Consider the following 23,327-nt stretch of genomic DNA (forward strand, 5'->3'; position numbering starts at 1 on the left):
GGCACAATATTGTGGAGATGGTAATCATGCCGCACCAGAACGCCTGATCGCTAGGGGATACCTCCTAGGTGCCTTTCATCTCTGAGAGGCTTTTCTCCACAGGGTGAGCTGCGCACACTCTTGCACCAAACCCCAACACTCTTGCACAGCCAGAAAGGTTAGACTTCCTCCTCGTTTCCTCCCCACACCCAGGCAGCCTCGGCGGCAGAGGGCTCTCCCCGCGGCTGGCGGGGCGATGCCGGGGTGCGTGGGGGTGTGAGTTTAGCGGAGGATATGGGTGGGGCCCAGCGGGCAGCGGAGCCCCGCGGCCGCAGCAGCCGGGGAGGCCTCCGCGCTTCCGTGCCGGCGGCGGCCGGGACAGGACCCTCGGGCAGGGACAGCGCCCTCGGGCCGGGATTTTGGTGGCTGGGATTTTGGTGGCCGGGACTGCGCGGGCGGCGGAGCCATGAGCCCGGCAGGTCGGTGCGAGGCGGGTTGCGAGGGCGGGGAGGTTCCCACAGGGTGCTGTGTCCCGGCGTGGTGTTGGGGAGTGGAGACCCTGCCCTTGAAAGTAGCCCTCAAGTGCAGGCGGTGTCTAATGCGTCTCTTACGGTCTCGCAGTACCAACGTAAATTTGCTGAAGAGGAGGGGATGTACCACCAAAAAGTTAGGAAATGTAAGAAGAAAAGTTATACGAGCAATATTAATTCGGTCCTACATGTGTATCGACTTAATACATCGATACTATCGATAGTCTTAATTGGCTGATCACATGTTGTGTTATTAATTAGAAATTGATCATCCTCTTGCAGTCTCTCAGCTTTCCATATGGGATCCAGCCTGTAGTGTACCACAAAACTGTGCTAGACTTTGCACAGGAATATTATTCCTTGTTTATGCTTTTATTGGTGTTTGTTGCTATACCTGTGTGCCTCAAAACTGTTCGTGTGTATTTTGTTACTCCCTCGGTAGTGTTGGAATGCATTGTCCCATTGACTGGTGGAAAAATTTGATGAAAAGTTAAAATTACTTACAAAGGCCTCATGTAAATCAGAGGCAGTCCTTAATCTGAACCAGAAACGTGTGACTCCATGTCCCTGTGCGCATTCTTCCCAGTTGTGTTCCCTAATTCACAGAAATACTGTCTATTTACTGCTCCCATTTTCTTCATGTGTCTTTGCAAGGCTCAGCAACACTTAAATCAAGCCCAGTGACTGCCAAGCTGGGCACTCAATAAAAAAGAAATGAATGACATGTAGCCCGATACCAGAGGTTTGACTTACTTGCTTGCAGGGAGCTTAGCTTTATTTTTGTGATTCTTTTATTAGGTGGGAAAATATTTTATTCTCATTTTCTGAATGAGGAATTGAGAAACAGAAGTCTGAGGGCCTGAGTCTGCAGAGGTGCCTCGATGCTTTGTTTTTCTGTTCTGATTCAGCATTTTAAATGACTGCTTCAGATGTCAAGACATGTTTTTTTACCAAGTACTTTTATGTTTTGCATCATTTTATAACATCAGAGTTACCACATTAGTTAATTATCAAGTGCAGCTTTGTAATGACATTAGCATTGCAAGCCATCTTTACCTACTTCTGTCATTAAACAAATAAAAAACACCAGGAAAGAAAGGCAAAGTGACTTTTCCAGCTGTTTTATAATAAGAAGTTAGTTGTAGATGAAATATCAAAACTCAGTACTGCTTTGCTTTCTACTTAGGGCTGGTGGTGAAATGGGTATGGTTATTTTACTGGTTATTTTCTATCTAGACCCAACTTCCAGTATTGTGAGCTTCTTTAAAGGAAAAAGTCACATATATGAGTAAAACTACATTTAATAGTATTTCCAAATATGCCTGTGCTATCCCAGTTATTAGGCAAACTGATATTTGTAGATGGGAACAGTCGGCAGGGCAGTATTCTGATAATCATAGACGTATGCTCAGTGATCATTCTGTATCAATGACAGGATACAACTCTGCATGACCTGGGGGCATATAGTTTACAGTCTGGATCTTGGTGAATAAAGGCAGTCAAATCCTGAGTATGCACATGAAATAGCTGGAGTAATTGCTGAGTCAATATGTAAGAACACCAAAGAGGGATGGCTGCTTTCCCAGCTGCTTGCAGCCAGTTCCACACGTTGGCAGGGGAACAAGTAACAGTAGGCTTAGCCAGCAGAGGATGTGCTGGCCTTCTACTCCATCATCATTTGCCTCTGTCATTTTTTAATGTATTGCTTTGCCTAAGCCTCATTCACCTCCAACCTCCACGCACAGACCTCTCTCCTGCAGGTTTGCCACAGCATCAAAGCTTTCTTTCCACAGTGTATAGAGGTCTGTTTTCTGCTGATGGAACAGTATCTGTGATGTACTGAGGTTGCTTTAGGTGGATTGCCCAAGGCGAGTCTAGCTCAAATCTGAAAGCTGTTTGGGATGCTTGGTGAGACAGACAGGCTTGTAACTGGTCAGTACTTTGTAGAAGACCCTAGATGAACTTCTTTATGTAAATTCCATTAAAGATGCTGTAGCTAGTAGAGCTAAAACATCTGTAGTGTGGGATCTTTGATGACATCTGCCTTCACTTGAGGCAGGAGGCACTGACAGGATAACTTCATTGTTATGCCGTGTTGGAGTTATCACTCCTCTTTGCACTCGGGAATGTAATTATCTTCATTGAGATCTTTCACTGTCAGTCCTTTATTTACACAATGTACATTTCTGTGTCTCCAACTGTTTCTGGGTTGATGTTTATGTAAGAGATGTTCTGGGAGGGAATCTAGACAGTGAATAGACACAAGTAATACTTGATTCTTGTTTTTCTCATGAATTAGGGAGTGCTTGAGTTTTTAGTCGTCAATAATTTTTCAGCTTCCTTCACTTTTAGGGAAAAAGAGATCTCAGAAAATTATTTGATTCAAAATGCAAGAGGTCTAGTGGTGGAGTTTTGAAGCAGATTCAGTAATAAAATGATAATAAAAATCGTAATATTCATATTCAGTATTAATTATTAAGTAATATTCAAATTATTAATGATTTTTTAGTAATTGGAGTATCAAAGAAGCCAGAACTGAAGTACCTCAAAGCTATCATTTGTCTTCAGAAGTGTTGGGATGCTCATTCAGATTCAAAAGTTGATCCTAACTAGCTGTGTTCCTTACTCTAATCCTCTCCCTGTTGCAAGCAGCAGTTACTGAAGTTTGCATAGAAGCAATTGACCATCCACATTTAAAAAATTGTCTCAGTGGTATCACTGATGACATGATAAATATGAAAGAAAACCGCAATCTCAGTTTCTTAAATGGAAGAACATTTTTGTCCAGGGACTCAAAACCAACAGTGTGACTCTTTCCCTGTCTATATAGTTCTTGAAACTGGTCTTTGAGTATTTGATTAGCTTATATACTTCTTTATTTGCTTGTAGGTAATAAAGAATGTTTTTATCTCCTCTAACAAGCTTAAGTGCCCCAACGCAAACAGCAGCAATAAGTTGTGATATAATTATAACCCCGTGGGAGGTCCAGTGATCTCTGGCTGTTGTTAAATAAATAAAGTTGTCCTGATGTTTTGTATAAATCAAAATCAGCCTATTGCATTGTGAACTGTGGAAAAAAAAAAAAAAAACAAAACCCCTAGGTTATATTAAATGTAAACAAAGTAATAAGTTCAGAATGGTATTTAAAATAATTTTTGAAATGACTGTGAAGATAGGAAAGGAGTCATGAATACCAAGATTTAAATTTTAAACTGGAATCTATTTCATGTAATACTGTTGATGTTCATTTCGTGTTTATTGGCTCCCTGCATTGTAAGAAAGCAAGGCTTTGTATTAAGCCACAGTGTATAATTTATGCTATCACAGACCTGACAGTTAAAGCAAATTGGTTTTACCAGCCCCATCATTTCTTTGTTTTTCAATGTTTCTGTGAGTTTTTTTGTACAGATAGGTAAGAAGAGTCTTACACGTTTGACATTGAGACAGTTCAAGCAGAGGTACGGCTGAGTTTGGAAAGCACCCATTTGCATTCAGATCACATGCTTAACAGCTGGAAAGGACTTGAAACTTTACACAGGTGATTATAAATAGATGCAGTCTGTGGCTAAGGTTCACTGCTTCTTGGGTGGCAAACAGTCATTTTTGTATGACCAGTTGACAACTAAGGAGTTTTCTTTATTGCCAAATACTATATACTATTAAAAACAAATTTACAACAGTAAGTACAGTTCCTCTTAGTAGTATCTTGAAATCGCTTCTGTGCTAAATGAGAACTCTGAACATATCTCTAGGAACTACAGTTACTGTCTGAGTGTAGCCTATTTGGAATATCAGTATTCAGTGATACTCAGTTACTACTTTCATCAGAAATCAGTGTTTTACTGGTTTTACTAGTGTGCCATCTGGACATTGATTCAGGGCATTCAAGCTCTGAAGTACACAGTAACATATATTGGGATTAGAAAAGGAAAGCAAACCACTCTCTCCCTTGTTTTTAACTGGGAACAAAACTAATTTCAAAGCCTGTTCAACTTTTTTTTTCAGTCTTTCTGAGCTCTGTGCAGAATTTGGACATAGTGGTGTTTGCAATATGCAATGCAGGGCTTAGCTTTCCTGTCCAGAGAAGTTCTTAAGGATGATAAAGGAGATGGTTTTACAAGCATATGTTCCATGTTTCCCATGGTTAGTGAAGTAGTGGATTCCTCAAAACATGCTAAGAGTACTGGGTTTTTATGAGAAATGCTCTCTAGCATATCCAGCTGTCTTATGTACTGCCCTATGGCTTTTTATTTCTACAGTTGAGATGTATGTTTGTATAAAGTCCAGATTCATTGTGCAAAATTTCATTGTTATTATTGATATCTACAACAGTTAAACCTGGAAATCAAAAAAGAAAAGCAAGTCAAAGAAAACATTTGAAAAATTGGTAAAATTTACTGGTGATCTGTTGGCATTTTAAATATTTCCTTTGCATGTGGTATGATGTGCTTTTGTTTGTGAAAGTGTGTATTTATATACCTAACGATATTCTTTAGAAAAGGAAATGTGAATTTTCACAACTGCTGTTGCCTCTGTTTAAGGAATAGAGAATTCATGTAAGACTGTGAAGCTGAAATGCAATACCTTTGTCAAGTTTCACAGTTTTTTCTCTGTGCCTACTTGTAAACTTACTTCAAGTGAGTTGCTGAAACTTGCAGGTTTTCATAGCTGAAAGAAATGTATGGCTGTGTCTGGTCTTTCTGCTGGAGTGTACCACAGCTTCTGTCCAGCCCTGCATCCTTGGGTTTCCTTTCTGTGGAAACCAACATCAGAAGAGAGACTTTCCTGGGTGACCAGGTTTTGCCCTCACACCAAGTTAAGGTGCAACTATAGAGCAGCTGGATCTGAGAGCTAATGCCTGATCCTAGATCCCCTACTCCAGACATGCCTAAAAGAGTTTTCTTACAAGAAATAATGTCAGATAAACAACCCCCTGTCCCCAAACCTGACTGAGACCCTGTCATATACAGTTCAATTCATGCCCAAATGTGCTTTATCCTCCACATTTTTCAGTGTTGGGGACATGCATGTATTGTGTCTCTCAAATAAAGCAAGGTATTTTCCTGTCAAAATGTAATGAAGTAATGATATTTTCACTCACTGTTTATTGTTATACTTGTTTCCAGTTAAAAAGAAAAAACAAAACCCAACCCCAAAAAGAAATATTGTTTTTTAGTTGTTCTCTCTACAAGGTGAGTGTTAAGTTGTGAAGAATAAATAATTCCAGTTTGTTTACTGTAGTCAGTAAAAAGTGGTGTTAATATCAGATTAGAAGTACAATAGAAATAGTAAGCATTTCTTTTCTAGTGGAAAATATCAAAAATTCTAGAAGCCTTGGGAAAAATGGAACAATTAATAGAATGACATTTATGAATTAAACTTTTAAGAAATAAGGTAATATATGCTAAACATATTTTCATATAGTATACCCTTCCGTTTTTCATAATTTTCATTTATTTGTGAAACATTTACAGATTAAATAGCTGAAAGGAAAAAGTTATAGTATGCCTGGAATGAATTGAACATGGACAATTTTTAGTCATTTGAAGACTGAAAATAAAAACCTTCATGTTAAGTAGTGCTGTGTCCTCTGTAAAAAGGAAAGGCTAAATACAGAACTTACAGGCTTCAAAGCAGTTTAATGCTAATATGATCGTGAGCACCAAATGAAAACAAGGAGTACTTTAATCAGAAGCCACAAGTGTGGTGTTCCTCTGATTTATTAAAATTTGTGATAGAAAAGACCTGGGCACTTGCTCTTTGTTGAATTATAATATGCATGGGTGACAGAAATAAATTTCTTAAATTAACAAGAGTATATGAACAGCAGAAACCAGATATCTTCTGAGTTTGATTAGCTTCCCTTTAAAAACATGAAATACAGTGGGAACTGGAAAATATGCAGTATTCAGTATAAACCCCTTCAAGAAGAAGTGATTTTCCTAAGGAATTTTGTTACTAAGAATTTTTTGCCATGTTTGCAGTAGCATTCCTGTGATTCAGTTGTGACCGAAGTCTGTAGTGCTGGCCAGGAGTGTATGCTTGAGCTGGTGTAAAAACTCCCAAGAAGGTGGCCAGTGTATCTCACGTTGTACAAGCAGACTGTATCTACCTAGAACAACTTGTTCCCATTATAAAGTCAGTTTAGAGGAGCATTTTAAGAGGGGGGGGAAAAAAAGTCCTCTGAAAAATGACTATTTGATCATTATTTTTCAAATGCCTTTTGTTTGAGGGAGCTGAAATAAACAATCCACGTGAGTTATAGTCTCAATTCAAGTTCACTTCAAAGTGAGAGGAAAGCTAATGTCTTTACAAACCATTCTGTGGGAGGTGAAGGTATGGGTGTTAACGGGTTAATGGTGTTGAAACGGGTCTTAATGTCTCCACTAACTCTGGGCAGTACGTTTGTTGCAGAGCCCACACAGCTTAGCTCCTGAAACAAGTAAATACGTGAATCAAGCCTGAACTTCTGAACTTTGGGGTAAAATAGTAGGTTCACGGGGGGAATATGTGGTAGGCGGTGCGGGAAGGCTGTACCTTCCCGGTACCTCAGCCAGTGGGGAAAGGAAGAGGGCAACGTGCGGCCAGGAGTTGGGGATAAAAGTAGGCTGCGCCCTCCAAAACCTCGAGGGAGAGCACCCTGCAGGCGTGTGCCCCAGTGGGCTGTCTCCCTTTACTCGAATTAAATTGCAGGGCTCCTCTGTCCCCTTTTTGGACATAAACCTCTGACGTTTGTGGATTTTCCTGACAAAAGCAAGGCCTTCAAGTAAGCCAGATAGACCACAACATCTTTACGGGTATCTAAATGATTCTCGCCTGTCCAGAAAGTAAACTCTAGCAGCTTAATCTTACTTTTATTATCTAAGAGTAATTTGCATTTCAAATTCATCTGAATCTTTTAAAAAGTATTTTTTAAAGGTAGGCTCATATTATGAGAAAATGTTATAAAGATTTAATCAAATGATAGAAGTGGTCGTACTTGGAAAGGATGTTCTGTAGTATCTGGAAAATCTAATAAAAATGCACAAAACTCAATATACCTTATTTCCTCCACCCCCCTGAGATGTCTTTTAGTAGATATTTCACTGAGTCTCCGGTTGCTGTAGACTTCCTACCTGTAAACATGGAAAGCTAATTCCCCAGCCTAGTGTGTCTCAGAATAGCTCTATTTAATCAACAAAGCCTTGTTGCTGTGCACTATCAAAGGAAATTTTGCTAGTGTTTTTAATCAAAACTTTAAGGTTCTTATACACGCATTCTGGTTTTGTAACACAATAATCTTATCATGAAAACTTTCAAATGTGTTTCTCTCCCTTATACATTCTGTTCCCTGTTCAAGACTAGCTATTTTAGAGGAGGCCAAATCTAATTTGGCCTTGAATGAAACAGTCTGCAATGATTGAATTGGGGAAAATGTATTTCCAGTGAAAGTTGAGGCCAGATCCTACATTTAGCAGTTTGGAAACACAAGAATTTTCTGCTTAAAGGGTACATCCAGGACAGTTTCATTTTAATTTTCTGCTAGTGTTCTTGCCAAGCTATTGTCAGTTGGTTTTCTAAGAGAGTTTAAAAACAGCTATGTTTCATTGGCAAACTTACAGCCTGTATTTCAGCACTGATGCTTATAGAATCATTGAAATGGCAAGCCATGTTTCTATATCTCAGCTTGCAAATACATAATGTATACCATAGTTTTTGTACTCCCACATGCTGTTAAGTCCATGCTCATTTTGAATGGCATATGTAATAATGCATAGCATTCGTTTTGAACACAACCATGCCTTAAATAACATCATTAAAAGGCAGAACTGCCCTCTCGAACTGTGGCAACTCATTCATTGGATGCAACACTTTGGATACTTCTGTGAAAAGCTAGTCCTTTTTGTCAGAAATCAAGGGTTGAACATTAACTTAAAATACTTAAAATATTGTGAAAGTCAATTATGCTATTTAATTTTTCTCACCACAATTATGTCACAGATGAGCATTGTAACATTTGAATTTCCAAATGTACATGCTCTACCCAAAACAATCTGTTTTGCTTAATAAGTGAAGTTTTCACTCTTGTGTAACAAAAAACCAGTCCAGTACTGGATAAATTATAGTTCAGAATCTAAGTCTTTATTAAAGTTGTAGTGTTTAGAGGAGTGTTTCCAAACTTAAGTTCCTCTGCTTTTATAGGTTTTTATTTCTTACTGCAAGATCAGAGTGGTTAGAAGTCTCTCAAGAGGTTTAAGCAACTGTCATTTTTTGAAATTGACTCTTGAACATGTTGTTTTGTTTGTGTATATTTCACTTCTTGGTATATTGCTAAAATCTGGATCACTGAATTTTGATATCATAATAGCATTTAATTTAAGAAATGTTTCATTTTATTGTGGTTTGCCTGTGGACCACAACAGGCCAGGTACCTGTAAGTGCATTGAACACTGCAGAAGCATATGGCATTGCAGCCTGTACCAGCTATAGATTCAGTAAAAGTGGCCATGTTCAAAAGTTTCTCTTGAGGCACCAGCTTTGGTACAAGTGTGCCTGAGATAGTGGGAGCTCAGCTTCATGCTCATGTTAGTGTATTTTAGCATTGAGTGGTTGTGGTCAGGGAGCACTGTATAAAGACTTAGTTTCCTAATGCTGCAAGGCTACTTCCACACTGGTAAGTAGTGTTCCCTACTAAACAGGATGTGCAGAGGTCAGCAGTAGGGCCTGAGAGCCATGCAGGGTACATTGAAGAGAGTATTTTGGACTTGCTCTTGTCTGGTCCTATGGCCTTCACAGGCAGTGTGCATGAAGTGTGATTCTGAAGATTTAAGATGTTTGTGCAGTTATAACACTAATCTGCAGTAAATGGAAAATGGAACGTGGGCAGAATAAACTCCAGAGGAGGAAAATTAAAACCGCACATTGTGTTTCATACCTTTACCAAATGTGCTAGCAGTTATTGCTGAGCAGCTGGCACTCGGTAGCATGTTAAACTGTGGGATTTTGAGGAGTCTTACATTAGACACTAATAAAATACAAGTATAGTGATGATGGTGATAGATCTATGACAGCATCAGCCTGTTTTCTTTGAAGATTTTTCTTTTTCTGAATGTTCAAGAGGAAAGTAAAAACTTAGTTACATAGATTTAGTCAAACAATGAGGGACTTGATGTAATTAGCAAGATGCTTCATAGTTCTTTTGTCCTGGCCTGTCCACCCCAAGCTTCTGAGTTTTACTGTATTTGAACTACACAGGGTCTCTGACTGTAGTGAGATAAGGTTTAATTTGGTCTCAAGAACTGTTCAGGAAAGATTTGTTTTCACTTTCTTTTCTGTACCTTTCTAACTAGAAATGGAGAATAGTGTGCTTGAAAAGGTAGAAGGACTGGTGAGATACTTTTCTTCCAGAGTACTTAATTCCTCTAGACATAGTTTCCCTGTTTCTATCCCACAGTGAGGCTATACCACAGTGACCGCAATGTATGGCAGGTATGTATGTATTGTATGGCAAATCTGTTCACAAGAACCTGAACATGCAGAACTGGTTTATTTCCAGGAAGCATCCCATGTGGTCTAAAGCAGTAGTTACACAAAATCTTTCTGTGAGGACTCCCCACTAGAGGAGGACCCAAAATTGTTACCCAGGTAACTCTCCAAGTTGTTCTTATATTAGGACCAGTAATAATTTTGAGAATTTATTTTGCAGGGGGAAAAGATAACTGCATGTGTTAAAATCATACCGAGGACATAGCTTATTGGAAAAATGTCTTTTGAATCTCATGCAAGCTAGTGGTATTTGGGCATCATTTGCAGGCCTGTGGTTGAATTTGTGAAGGCAGGTTGGAATTCATTTAACTAAGTTGTTTTCTTTATCTGATGGACAGAAATAAAAGTAGTTTGTTATATAGGTAATTTGTGGAATCTTTGTCTTAAGGCAGTAGAGAGGAAGCAGAGGTGGGTTTAATATAGAGAAGTCAGCCTTCCACTGAGGTTGTTCCTGAGTGTTTTATTTAGCTTGGTTTCTAACTCACTGTTAGCTCTGTCATTGCTCATTTCATGAAGCTGCATTTATGTAATGATTTTCTACTTCATTTACTTCCTTCTGTGTGCAACATTAGCATGAATGCTGTTTAAAAGGTCGAAACAAAAATATAAAGTGGTTGTCCAGCACTGATGAGAGATTTGTCTTGGGTTGTTTTGTTGTTACTGTTTGGGGGTCTTTTAGTGACTGTCATGTATTTGTCAGAAAAGGAGGAAAGAAATGAGCTGAAACTGGAGGACAATTTCTTCTACACCCTCATAACTTTGACATGTTATACATCAAACAAAAACTGCTTCTCACATTTACTTAAATTTCTGGATGAATGCTCAAGTAAATGAGATGCATTAAAAAATGGATTTAAAATCAGCCTGCAAAAGAAGGAGAAGATTGAGCCATCTAATTTGTGGGATCTCAGAAGCCCTCCCTCAGTACTGTGCTGACTTGTGGCAAAGAAGCTGTAGGTTTAGAAACCTAAGAAGCGTAGATGATACACCGGAACAGGTTGCCCAGAGAAGCTGTCGATGCCCCATAAAAGGAAGCATTCAAGGCCAGGTTGGATGGGGCTCTGAACAATCTGGTCTAGCGGAAGGTGTCCCTGCCCATGGCAGGGGGTAGAAATGAGATGGTCTTAAAGGGTCCCTTCCAAACCAAACCATTCTATGACTGCTCTGAGAGAGTTCTACCAGATTTCTACAGATTTCTAGTGTCAATGGTAATCTGTAATTTAGGAATTGTTGGGATGTCATCTATGGTTAATTCAGTGTATTTGATTGCATTAGAAATGCAGGGAACACAGAAATATCTGAGCATGAATTGCAATAAATGGTGCTATTTTTTGATAAACATTGCCTGATGATCAGTGTCTGCCATGTCTTACACATTAAGTAGTCTAATATGTACACTGCCAGGTGTACAAATTAGACTACTTAATGTGTAAGACACTTTTTTTGTTTTGTACATCAGTGTTACAGTGTGACCTTCCCAGACCATAGCAGCTGGAATCACAGCAACTTACCCAAAATGTTACTGTTTGCAAGACCAGTGGTTTTTGTTTCGTTGTATAAGCACTATTTTCTGAGATATATTCTCTTGTGATAGAGGTGAATGTACTGAATTTCATGAGAATGTTTTCCCTATATAATATCTGCAGAATGTGTATTCCATTCTTTGTTTCTTATTTTAAAGAAATTAAAGTTAAGAATTTGTGAGAAACTGAAGTAACAATGGAATCAAAGGGGACAGAGGAAAAAAGTGAGAGAAGGCGAAAGAAATAGCAAAGAAGTTAAATTTAAGTGAGCAGAGTTCAAGTGTGATCATAGATCCAAAATTGCCTGCACTAGGTCAGGATGGGGACATCTAAAGAGATCCTGGTAAAAGAAGCACTGGCAATTAAAAATAATAAAGTAAAGAAGAGGACACTTTGGTCTACCCTAACAGGACATTTTGAAATTAGATTTTTTTTTTTAATATTTCATGTTTATACAACCATAGTTATAGTGATAGTGTAAGGGGAATCGTCAGGTGGTGGTTGTTTCTAGTAGCAATAGTATCTGTTAATGCAGACTTGATACAGCTTGCTCAGGTTTTCCTGTGACTTTAAAGATTTGTTCAGGTTTTGATGTGACCTGAAAGACTTGTTCCATAGTAATCATAAAAAAAGTGGTGTATTATTCCAGCTCTTCATGCTGTCATTATGATATATTTTTCTCTTCATGATTTGTTCGTGTCTAAAGCATTTCTGAATTACCTGGTTGTTTTGCTCTAAAATCTACTGAAGGTGCGATTTGCTTTCAAGGAAGTGACTGTAATGACATGAAATTTTGCCTCATTGCAATTGTGATAAAGGAGGAGGTCTCCTTTGAAACAGAGAAACGAGTTCTGACCTCTATATCCCATGTTTGTGTTTAGCCTTGCTCATTAGAAACAAGAGCACCTGTCCATCAGTAGATATGCAGCTGTAAGGATTCATAGGACAGATCAGAGACAAAGGCTTAAACCAGGAAATAAGGCCATATAACTTCATGAGAAAGAGCTTTTTGGGCATGATGTTAGCTTTGTCATGTTTGATAGTCAGGTATCTTTCTGGTCTACCTGTGCCAGGTCCATGCTGTGGAAAGATACCCCAGGAATTTATTTGGTTCTGTGTTCCGTTGTTACTGTAGGGAACATCAATGGAATTTCTTTACATGGAAAACCAACTAGGTCAAGCCTAAACCGATCTCATTTGTATAAAAATGGTTACTCTCTAGAACCTAATTTTGCCCACTCCAGACCTCACTAAGCTTAGTAAGGAGAAGGATGAAGACATAAGGCTTGATTTTATACAGATAGAACAAGTATTTGTTTTCACATACAGTTTAGCAATTAGCAGCAGAAGGTACATAAACGATGAAAGTGTTCTTATTGCATGCTAGTTAAATAGGCATTTGAGAATAGAAGTGCAGCCACTGCTGGCTGATACAATGAGGGCAGGAATGGCCTGTGTTTTAGGATAATTCCTTTCATTGAAGCAGGTGTGCCATATCACTGCAGCAATTTTGCTACTTTGTGATCTCACTCTAAAGTTTGCAAGTGGCTTCTTATAATTTTCATTTCCTTTACTGGAACATCTCAGAGAAGCAACATATACTGCCTTGAAAACATTTTCCATTATCTGCAAGTAGTTCTAAAGTGCTGTCTGCTGTCCTTCCCACGATGAATGCATTTTGGTTTGCTTCAGGGGATTTGCCTTGCAGAATTCCAGCAACCAAGAGCTAGAGTTGCATTTTGAGACACATTTACTGGATGTGTGTGAGGTGTGCTGACTGGGAAAATCAATGCTTTCTAGGTGGGTGAGGGGCAGTTCGTTATGCTAAGGCCACTCATTACTGCTGAATTAAATGTTCTCATTCTGTTTCCAAATGTTAGATTGCAGGGATTGTTTGAAGTGCTAGTGAAACTTTTTCCAGTTTTTATCATATCACTGTTAGTGATCAGGGCAAGCAATGTGAAGACATGAATGGTTGAATCTTTGTAGAAGATTGCCAAGGGGCCAAGAGATTAAAGATCTTCAGATTCTGAAGTCTTATTTGGACTAGTAGGTATGCTTGTCATTCTCATCCTACATACAGCCCAGATGGAAATGAATCTTCTGGAGATTAGAAGAAAAGTTTTGACAATCTCCAAGCAAGGATGGGAGTTTGGGTTACTTTTCACTACCTATCTTTCTCATTCTCCCATTTTTTGTCATTGTGTCATGACCCTTAACTATATCTGCAGTTTTATCCTATAGGGTGAAGTAGAGTGCAGTCAACTTGTAATAGCTCTATCCTGGCACTGCTTGCCTGGAAAAAAGTACTGCTGCTTTTTGTGTAAGTTTTTAGCATGAAAAGATACTCATGGTAATCTTGGAGAGTGTAGTCTGCTATTCACAAAAGAATGAAAGATGCAATGGATGTCATTCCATATCACTTATGTTGCCCAGATTTTTCATCAATATATTATGAGAAAGTGAGCAAGAACTTCTTGACTTTATACTTCTCCTTTGAGATATTTAGCTACTGTACTTATTTTAACAAATTTTTGCTGATGGACAGTAGTTCATTGCATACTGACAGGGTTCATACATTTCTTTCTCAAATGTCTTTCCTTTTAAGTCTGGTATTTTAAAAAAATCAGCCAACCTTCCCTTCCCCAAGTGAGGACATCTGAGACAGGAAGAAATAAAAGGGACAAATTTTATGCTTTCTCTAGCAGTTGATCCTGTCCTTTCTCAACACAATGGTGGAGAATTTGAGAGGGTGTTCTCTTCACACGGTTATCAAAGGCTGTTGGGATTGAGGTGAGGATTGTAAACAGAATTGCATTACCTTTTTCTTAGGGTTGACTGTGGCAGGCTTGGTATGTGGTTATAGGAGTTCATGGGCAGCTCAGTGAACAACAGGGAATGCCGTTGTTAGGCTCCAGTACCCAAACTGGAAAAGACTCTGGACAACCCTGAGAAACAAGGTGATCCATCTTTTCACTAAAACTTGGGTAAATGTTGGTGTTCAAATCTCACTTTTTTTTCACCAAAGCATCCTAAGGTAGTGGAAGTTTAGAGCCAATTTTTAAACCCTACCCTAATTGTAATCAGCCTTACTTAAGTCAAATGAAGTATGTTAGTGCTGAATTTTTGGAAATAACTGTAGTAAAATGCAGTTCAAAGATCTTTAGAAGTAAAGAACATCATCTACAAGCCTTTACAAACTCCTACGAACCTAAAATGCCATTAAAAGGTAGGGAATGAGTTGATACCTGTGCAGTGTTATTCTCAAAGATGAGGGTTACCAAGTGCTTCTTGATTATTTCTAAGCACACAGAAATTGTCTTTTACAAGACTGCAAGATTCACTAACTGAGGTATCTGTTAAAGAGCCCCCAGTTTTTGGTTTGTTTCCTTTGTCTTCCTGGTGCGTTTGGTGCATTGAAGAGTTCTTGAGGTTTCCTTTAGCTCTCTAGTAGACTTGCTTTTTTTTCACCCCTCTTCTCCTACTATATACTGTATCCTACTATATAATTCCTGCTGTAAAAGACATGTTCTTTTGCCCTATGTAACACAAATTCTTGATTCCTGCTTGGTCACTGTAGTCTCATAGGATCTGGCAGATTTTTTCAAAGAGCCCTTCAGATGACATGAGATGTGCATGCTTGGGCTGAGATGTGCTTTCTTGGGCAACCACGCACAAGTAACTAGAGAAGAGTGTTGCTTGTCAGAAGAATCCCTTTCAGGTTATGGATGACTGCATAAATTCTCTTACTGTTTCTCATTGCTCAAGTAATAATACATTTTATTTCTACCTTTGAGTCAGTTTCCAAATAGGAGCAGATGAAGCACAGCTTAATTTTGTCAGGATATGATAGTTTCTATTACATTAACTTTCAAGGGAACAAAATTAATCTCAACTTACATTATATTCCAAGTGCAGTAAATTCAAAGAATTATTCCGTAAGAGATGAAAATAATGAAGGGGAAAAAACTCTGGTTGAAAAGTTAAGCATTGTTACTGTACATTCAGTACTGGGTAGTGTTGCATTAAAGCTAGACTTGAGCTTTTTTGTTGTTTCAGGTTAAAATAATACAGTTCTGAAGGCAGAGTTTTGGTGGGCTTTAATTTTCAAGTAAGCTGCCTTCAAGCATATGCATTTTAGTAAAATCTCTAAAGGCAAAAACATTGTATAACAGGAAAAAGCTACTAGTACATAGAGTAGATTTTTGTTAGGGGACATCATAGCTGTTTGTAGGGTAAACTCTAACTCTGCATTTCAAGTCAGGCAAACATTTCAAAATAGTGATACTTTACCTTTTGATACAATTTGGAGTAAGTAAGATGCAAGCCTTACATTCCTGCTTAATATTGAAGTTAACTCTTAGTATAGAAGGAAGATTAATATCCAAAAAAAAAAATGCAAGTTTATAATTCAAAACATACCCACACTTGGTTTCCCATAGGTAACTTGATAGCACTTGCTGCTTGCTTCTTTAAACATTGCACCAAACTCCAGTATGAAAGCCCTTGCTCAACACCATGGCTCTTCCCTCTGTACTTAGATAGAAAAGACAAAATATATAGGGCAACCATATTGAATTAGAGCTTTATGAGATGTGTGTTGCAGAGCCTTTCTTCTATCAAGTGTGCTGTTAGATATATTTCACTCCCCTTTGTTACACAAATAAAGCTTTCTTTCTCATATATAAAAATCAATATAGTTAAGAAAAAATGCAGTTGAGCCTTCAATAAACATTGTAAAACCCCTTTCTCATTCCTGCTTAGCTAAGATCAGAGCTGCAGACAGGTGCAGATATACCATATGGAAGTGAAGAAGACTTTTATGTCTTCTTTTATCCTTTCAATGCACATTTCTTACTTTTATCTTTATAATTTCCTGAGTACTCAAGCCTTGTACTGTTTGTTTGCACAGGGGTGAAGTTTATACCCTGTGTATATTTTTATTACAGTTATTGTATATCTCTTTAGGTCAGCTCAGTAAGAAGAGTGTTACTCTTCCATGTCCAGCACACAGGGAGCTCTTCAACTGTCGGAATGGTTGGTTCCAGCACTTCTTTCCTGCTCCAGTCTGCACAGGGATGAGATGTGCACCATTCCTTACCAATGCTCTCCTTCTACAGGGAAAGGATACTTGGGCTCTTTGCCAAGTGGGTGCTGTGTAAGACACCAGCAGATGCTGCTTCTGCACAATCAGGACACCAAAATTCTGTCAAGCTATAAAATAACGTGTTTCCCATTCAATTTAAATACGCTTTTTTAATCCCTCCCTGCAATTCCACTTAGTTGTCCTTAACCCAAGTCTGTGAGAGATTGGTTACGTGAAAAGGTACATATAGATTCGGGATATACAGATTCTTTGCAGCTTACTGATCTGAGAAGCTGGCTACGTTAGAATGCGCCGTTACGAATATGCATAAAGCCTATTATTGTTAGTATATAAGGAGTTCTGGTACAATCAATAAATCGGATTCCTGCTGATCACTCATATTGAGCGTCTGGGTTTCCCCTCTATCGCGACACAAGTCCATCATAATAGAAGGCAACACAGCTGAGCATGAGCTTAAAATGAGACCTTTAAACTTAAACAGTGAATGTGAAATTCAGTGTTTATGAGTCCATGTGCATATCCAAAGAAATTTTTTTCTTCCTATCAAGGAACCCCTACCCTGTATGCAGTTCTGGTTTTCTCAAAAAGTATTTTGAAAAAGCAGGAGAATTCACTAAAGTGCAGAAAAAAAAATAGGAAGAGTTCTACAATGCCTCTCTTGTGGTGGGAAGAATATTAATCCCAGTTTACAAACTGTAATGAAGGCAAGGCTAAGAGTCGCTTCATGGGAATCTGAAGACCTTAGGGGACAGATTTCTGAGAGCAGAAGAAGAGATGCTGCTTAAGGATTGCAGAAATATATGAAATCATATTATGGCTGGAAGTTAGAACTAAGTAAATTCAAATAAAGTGTAAGGAATGAATTCTTAAATTTTCTTTGTGGTGTAAGTGTTGTGTTTATATCCATATTTTTAAAGAACCACTACAGTGCTGTTAGTTAATGGGGACTGAAAAGAGCAGGTACTTGGTGATTCCATTTTGGTGATAGGAAACAGCATGGCCAGACTGAAAGAGCTTGTGGCTTTACAGCACTGTTAATGCAGTTTCTTCTTTTGAAACTCTGCAGCAATTCATAGTTTTTTATTTCTGCATTGTGCACATCTGTCTGTGAGTGTTACGGAAAATCAAATGAGATTCTGGAAACAACATTGCAGCAAGTAGATTTTTTTATCCCAGCACCATAAACCAAACAATTTTTTCTGAGTTAAATGAGAAATCCACTGCTATTTCTCTTATTATTAACCTTCAGCATTTCATCAGAAACAGGTATTTTTCAGATTGTTTTTACCATGGGATATGCAGTAGTCACCTATCCAGATACAGAGATATTACTCGGCTTTAATGTACTGGTAAGAGTTTAGTTATCTTGAAATATCATCACCTGTTCCAATGTGGAGCATGGCCCTTTATGATTTCCTGTGACAGAAAACTTTGTGAAAGGGTGAGCATTCACAAATCTTGAAAAGATGACAGCTGTCCTCCAAGCAGTTTGTAGACATACAATGAGCTCAAGAGACTAAACGACAGTGTCCCTATTCTACAAGTTTCAATCAGCCTTTGCTGGATAGACTTTGTTTCAAGTATCTCCTGAGTAAAGAATGAATGAACAAAATGTAGAAATAATTTCTTCTAAGAGGAAGGGAAGTCCAATAATTAAAGCATTAATCCTGGACTGGAGATACAGGTTCAGTTTCTTCTTTTGTGCAGGGACTTATGTGGGATCCTTGACAAGTTTTTTATTCTCCTTAGCTACATCTGTACTCTGTATCCCACTGTCCACATCCTTTGTGTGCCCAAGAAACATTTTAACTCTTTGTACACCCCCTGTTTCCGTATCTCCTGATCCTCACAGTGCAACAGCAGCTTAGGCACTCAGAGGAGCTGTGGTGCACTGCAGGCAGGTGTCAGTCACCAGGCGGACGCCGTGAAGCGCAGTGCAGGTAAAGCACAGCAGCTGTATCTATTCCTCAGCTTCACATTGTTGCTCCACAGGGCTGTGATTGTGAACTACTCCAGGGCTGTTAGGCTACCCTGACTTGACGTATATTGTTATTGTATTGTTGCTCATCAAATCACGGTTTTTGATGGTTTCACCCAACCCCAAAATGACTGAGGTTGGATGGGACATCTGGAAGCTCTCTTGTACACCTAGAGCCAGGACCATATCCAGGCACCTTTTGAGTAGCTCCAAGGAAACAGATTCCACGCCCTCTCCAGACAGCCTGTGCCAGTGCTCCCACTGTATTTCCTGATGCTCAGTGGCAGCCTCCTGTCTTTCACTTTGTGCCTGTTGCCTCTGTCTTGAACTGTCACCCTAGTAACGCTGTGGAAGAGTATTAGTTGTCTTGCTAGCATCATGTTCTACATCTTAAAGGGAAAGAGAACTGAAAAAATACAGTTCTAGGTTTATTTTTGTCAGGTCTCAAGTAATTTTCTTAAAATAATGACAGTAAAGAAAGATCAGGAATAACTATCCTAACACCATGCTGACAAAATACCCTAAACATACCAATTCATTTTCTAATGAAGTCGGATCATGTTTGTGTGTTCAAATATATATTCTTTCCTTCTGTTATTAAAAGCTAAGTGTTCCATTTTTAATACTACTGCCTATTTGTCAAGACTCTAGGAGTGAGCAGAATGTGTGAATGTGCTCTGCTTCCTACATTGCAATTTCAGTATTTATTCTGAAATACTAGTTATTCTAAACATAATATCCTGAGCTATTTTTCCAGTATTTCTGTGGATGATCTTTGTGCCTTGGTCTTAGAAATAAGGGGATGGTTGTCATTTCAAGGTGATGAGCTGTGATTTCTGCTGAAGGTAGTTTCTTCAGCACTTCAAGTTTTTATTAGGGGGAAAACAAACAATCTGACGTCTGATATTTATAGCTTATTCAAAATGAATTTGAAAATATTTTTTTTAAAATGTTTTCTTCTCTCTAGAAAACATGAAGGATATCCTCGTGATATATGAACAAGAAGCAGAAGAGTGGGCTCTGTATTTAAAATCTCTTTTTGGACTCATAGTTAATGAAGAAGGAATCTTACTCTACGATCTAGAGAATTCATCTTGCAAGCACCAGGAGCTACTCGGTTTACTGTCTTATAAATGTAAACTCCTGATACTCTCATGTGGACTTCTTAACTGCCTGAATCAAAAGAGAAGTTATTTTCTGGAACAAGTTCTAAAACCTCCGGATAATGTGGTAATTCTGCTTTGTGGGGTGGAGAATTCAGAAATTCTTTCTGAGATACTGACCTTAGATGGAGAGAGCAAAGAGATTTCTACTGATCAGAAACCTGAGGAATATATTTTGGTTGTTAAAGGAATTATTCAACCAGGTAATATACTACTGCTTGTTTGTAGTCCTTAGGTCTCTCACCTCCTCTCAGCTCTTGCTATTTAGCCAAGATTTTGTCTACCAAGCAGAATATTGTGCTTCTCTCTTTGTCGCATGCAAGGTGCCATTTTATTGGCATGGAAGCTTGTGCTTGAGAAGGACATCTGGCAGTTCAGGATTTTTACTCAGAGCTTAACCTAGTGTTTGATGCACAAAAACCAAGAATAATCTTTTGAACACTGGTATAGAGAGACCCCATCTGAATCAGAGTGACCTAGCTGGATGTCCCTGATGCCTTGTGCTAAGCAGGTAAGCTTAAGTATACTATAGGGCTTTAAAACCTGCTCAGAATATGTCTACCCATAGTCTGCCTATATCAGATCAGTGTTTTCAAAAGAACATTTTAGACTCCCCCTCCCCAACCATCTTCTTTTCAGTATTGAATAATCTTTTCCTCAGTGTATCTCTCAGAATTTGGGCTCATTATGGTTGTCTGTTTTGGTTTCAGAAGGTAATGTTTGCAGTTCCTGATTGCGTCCAATATGTAGCTTCAGACTGAAGCTTCTTGGCAGTTTTTTAATGGGATGAAAACAGTGGGTTTATACTCTGTGTGTGTGTATATAGGAAGTAACTGTGGTTAGAGACCATCAGTTGACACAGGCACAGGAAATTGCAAACTTTTCCGCAGCGATAAACAGTTTCCTAGAAGACACAGGATGGTTCTTTGCTTAGGTATATGCATTCCCAAAAATACTTACAACCTGTGCCCTTGGGACTTAAGTTACAGTGTAATGCCAGATGTTTAACAGGTGTTCAAATGATCTTTTCTTTGACAGTGATCAGTATCAGCAATTTCAGAGATTAGTGGAAAGCTGAATTAATGAATAATTGAAGGCCTCAGTCTCAGTGAGTACATTTTTACTGAGGATGCATAGACCATGGCTGGGATCAGATAAATTCAGTGGACTGAGCTAGATCCAGGACTTTAAGTGATGATGATGCCTGGTGCTTCAGGGCGTAAGCCCTCCTCCACACTCGTACGTTAGAACTGCTCTGGCCCTGTTTTTTCTGTACTGGTGTGCCCTGGCCATCAGCCAGGCCGGCTTAGATCAATGCTTGATAGGAGACCTCTGCTCTGCTCTCTGTTACACAGTGAAAGGGTTCCAACTAAGAGATGTGCTTTCATCTGAGTGTTAATTTAAGCTCTGAGGAATGAAGATGTGCGTGGTTTGTCATTATTTACCTTTGCTTAAAGATAATGGTGTCTGTATTTATGATATTCTTTTGTAGAATCCTGTTAAGCTCTTAGCTTTTGTGGTATCTGTGACAGAGATTTTGACAGATTGCACATCTGGGAAAAAAGATTTTCCCCTTGTATTTAAAATTATTTGCTAAGGGGTTGTTGAGTATATACAAGGATTATTTTTCCTTTGGAGCATGTTCTTTTGCCTTCCTTCAGGACCAGACACAGAAGACATCCCACTTCTCTTCATATGGATCATTGTCTTCAATCACTTTTATTTTCAGTGCTCATCCCTAGTCCCTTATATTTTTGACCCTTTTAGAGATAGTGATGAAAACAGTTCTGTGTGTATTCATGGCTTTCAGTTCCTTTTTTTCCCCCTGAACTGTTCATTGCTATTAACTTGTTCTTCCAAGCATTTGTACCTTTTTGTCTCCTCAGTATTGAGAAGAGCTGTCACTCTACCAGTCTAAAAACATAATAATGGGCTTTAATTATAATGGCCCCACCACATGTCTTCCACTGCGACTAAATTCTGTTAATCCCTTAGGACAGCAGGCCATCGAGATCCTAGGACTAAAGGATGCCAGGGCTCAGGAGTGGCCTGCAGGTAGTTAGAGCAGCTGAAGATGGATGCTCAATCAGGTTATCTCACAGTCCTGGAGAATGTTAACAATGGCATAGCATAGGTGCTAGTAGTCACCACTACAGATTTCCCCATACTCAGGAAAGCTCATAGGCAAGGTAAGTTCTTAGCTGTCTCCTCTCTCCTAGGTGCTATTCTCTTTGCACTATCCCTACAACCTGAGATGGAAAAAATGTAAAATAAGTCTCATTTTATATGCCCCCACAATTATTTCACCTACCAGATGGTGCCAGTTTCAGCGTGTTGGAGCAGACAGGGCTTTATCTGTTAGAACTTCCTTCTGGCTCTAAAGGAGTATATATGCCAAAAATTATAGGCAAAAACCAAAACTAATTAAAATTCTGAGTAAAACTAAATAAAACAGAAGATGCAGGGGGGTTTGTACTCAGCAGAGAGCTTGTTTGTCTGTAACGTGCTTCAAACATGAAATCGGAACAGTTTGTCATGCCTGTTTGAACATGTTCTTGGAGGAGTAAAGGGAGAACTAAGACACTGAGACTAGCCTATCTAACATATATATTTCCAGGATGCTGACAGACTTTATTGTATTCATCTTCTGCATGAACAGGAGCACAAGTATTTTTACTGTTGTGAAGATTACTTTTGCAGGACTTGTTTGTAAAATATTTCACTGTTTGAAAATGCCACATTCAGATTCAGAGCTGGTTTTGGATTTTGTGGATTCTATGCCTATTGCTATAAGAAAGATAATCCACAGGGAAAGAGGAGAACACTCAGAAATTTTATTATTCTCTGTTAGCATCTAAGATGGCCCAGTGAGACTCTAGAATTCTGACTTTTCTTTATCACCTTTTCCCAATATTTTTGAAAGTAGAATCAGGAGATATATTTTGATTTCATCTGTCTTTTCCTTCTCCTGTGTCTTTCTACTACTTGTCCTTGGTCCTCTGAACTGTGTAACCTCTTTTTTAGATTAAATTGACATATTTTCAATGTATTAATTCAGTATCCTGGGGTACTAAATGTAGCTGGGGTTTTTCTGTTTAGTTCTGAAAGCCTTCCACTTCAAATTGAAGCAAGCATGTGTTTATGCCAGGGATTTGTAGATACAGATAGATGTTTGCATCTGTAGGTAGTTAACTTAGATCTTTAAGTGTCCTCAGTTTCTCCTGTAGTTGTCCTCATGATTGATGATGCGAAAAGAGAACAGGTCTTATCTAATACAAATAATTTTCTGTGACAGTGTTTCTAAAGTGTGCTGACACTTTTATTAGACTTTCGGTGGGACTTCTTGGTACAGCTCAGGAGTCATAAGTATCCATTAGTCTGCTTGCTGTTTTATTAGGTTTCATTTTTTAAAGCTCAACAAAAGCAGCTCATGTCGCTTCCAATTCCAGCCTTTTCCCTAAGCAGTGGTATCCATTTCTTTTCTTTTAATGCCAAAACATGATGAGAATTTACTTCTACAAA

The 23,327-nt window shown here is 38.7% G+C and overlaps 1 protein-coding gene across 4 annotated transcripts in view; it reads left to right on the forward strand.

Annotated features, from left to right (window-relative positions):
* Positions 1-281: 281 nt before the first annotated feature.
* Positions 282-23,327, forward strand: part of BANK1 (B cell scaffold protein with ankyrin repeats 1) — a 136,519-nt gene continuing 113,473 nt past the window's right edge. For all 4 annotated transcript variants that reach the window (XM_042049870.1, XM_042049872.1, XM_042049871.1 and 1 more), the window contains exons 1-2: positions 282-458; positions 19,610-20,008. In XM_042049870.1, coding sequence (XP_041905804.1) covers positions 446-458; positions 19,610-20,008 — 412 coding nt within the window. In that variant the 5' untranslated portion in view covers positions 282-445. The remainder of the gene's footprint in view (positions 459-19,609; positions 20,009-23,327) is intronic.

The sequence above is a fragment of the Corvus kubaryi genome, unplaced genomic scaffold (assembly GCF_017639235.1).
Source record: "Corvus kubaryi isolate FWS band 111438036 unplaced genomic scaffold, C.kubaryi_AGA036_p1.0 71, whole genome shotgun sequence".
In the NCBI taxonomy this organism is placed as follows: domain Eukaryota; kingdom Metazoa; phylum Chordata; class Aves; order Passeriformes; family Corvidae; genus Corvus; species Corvus kubaryi.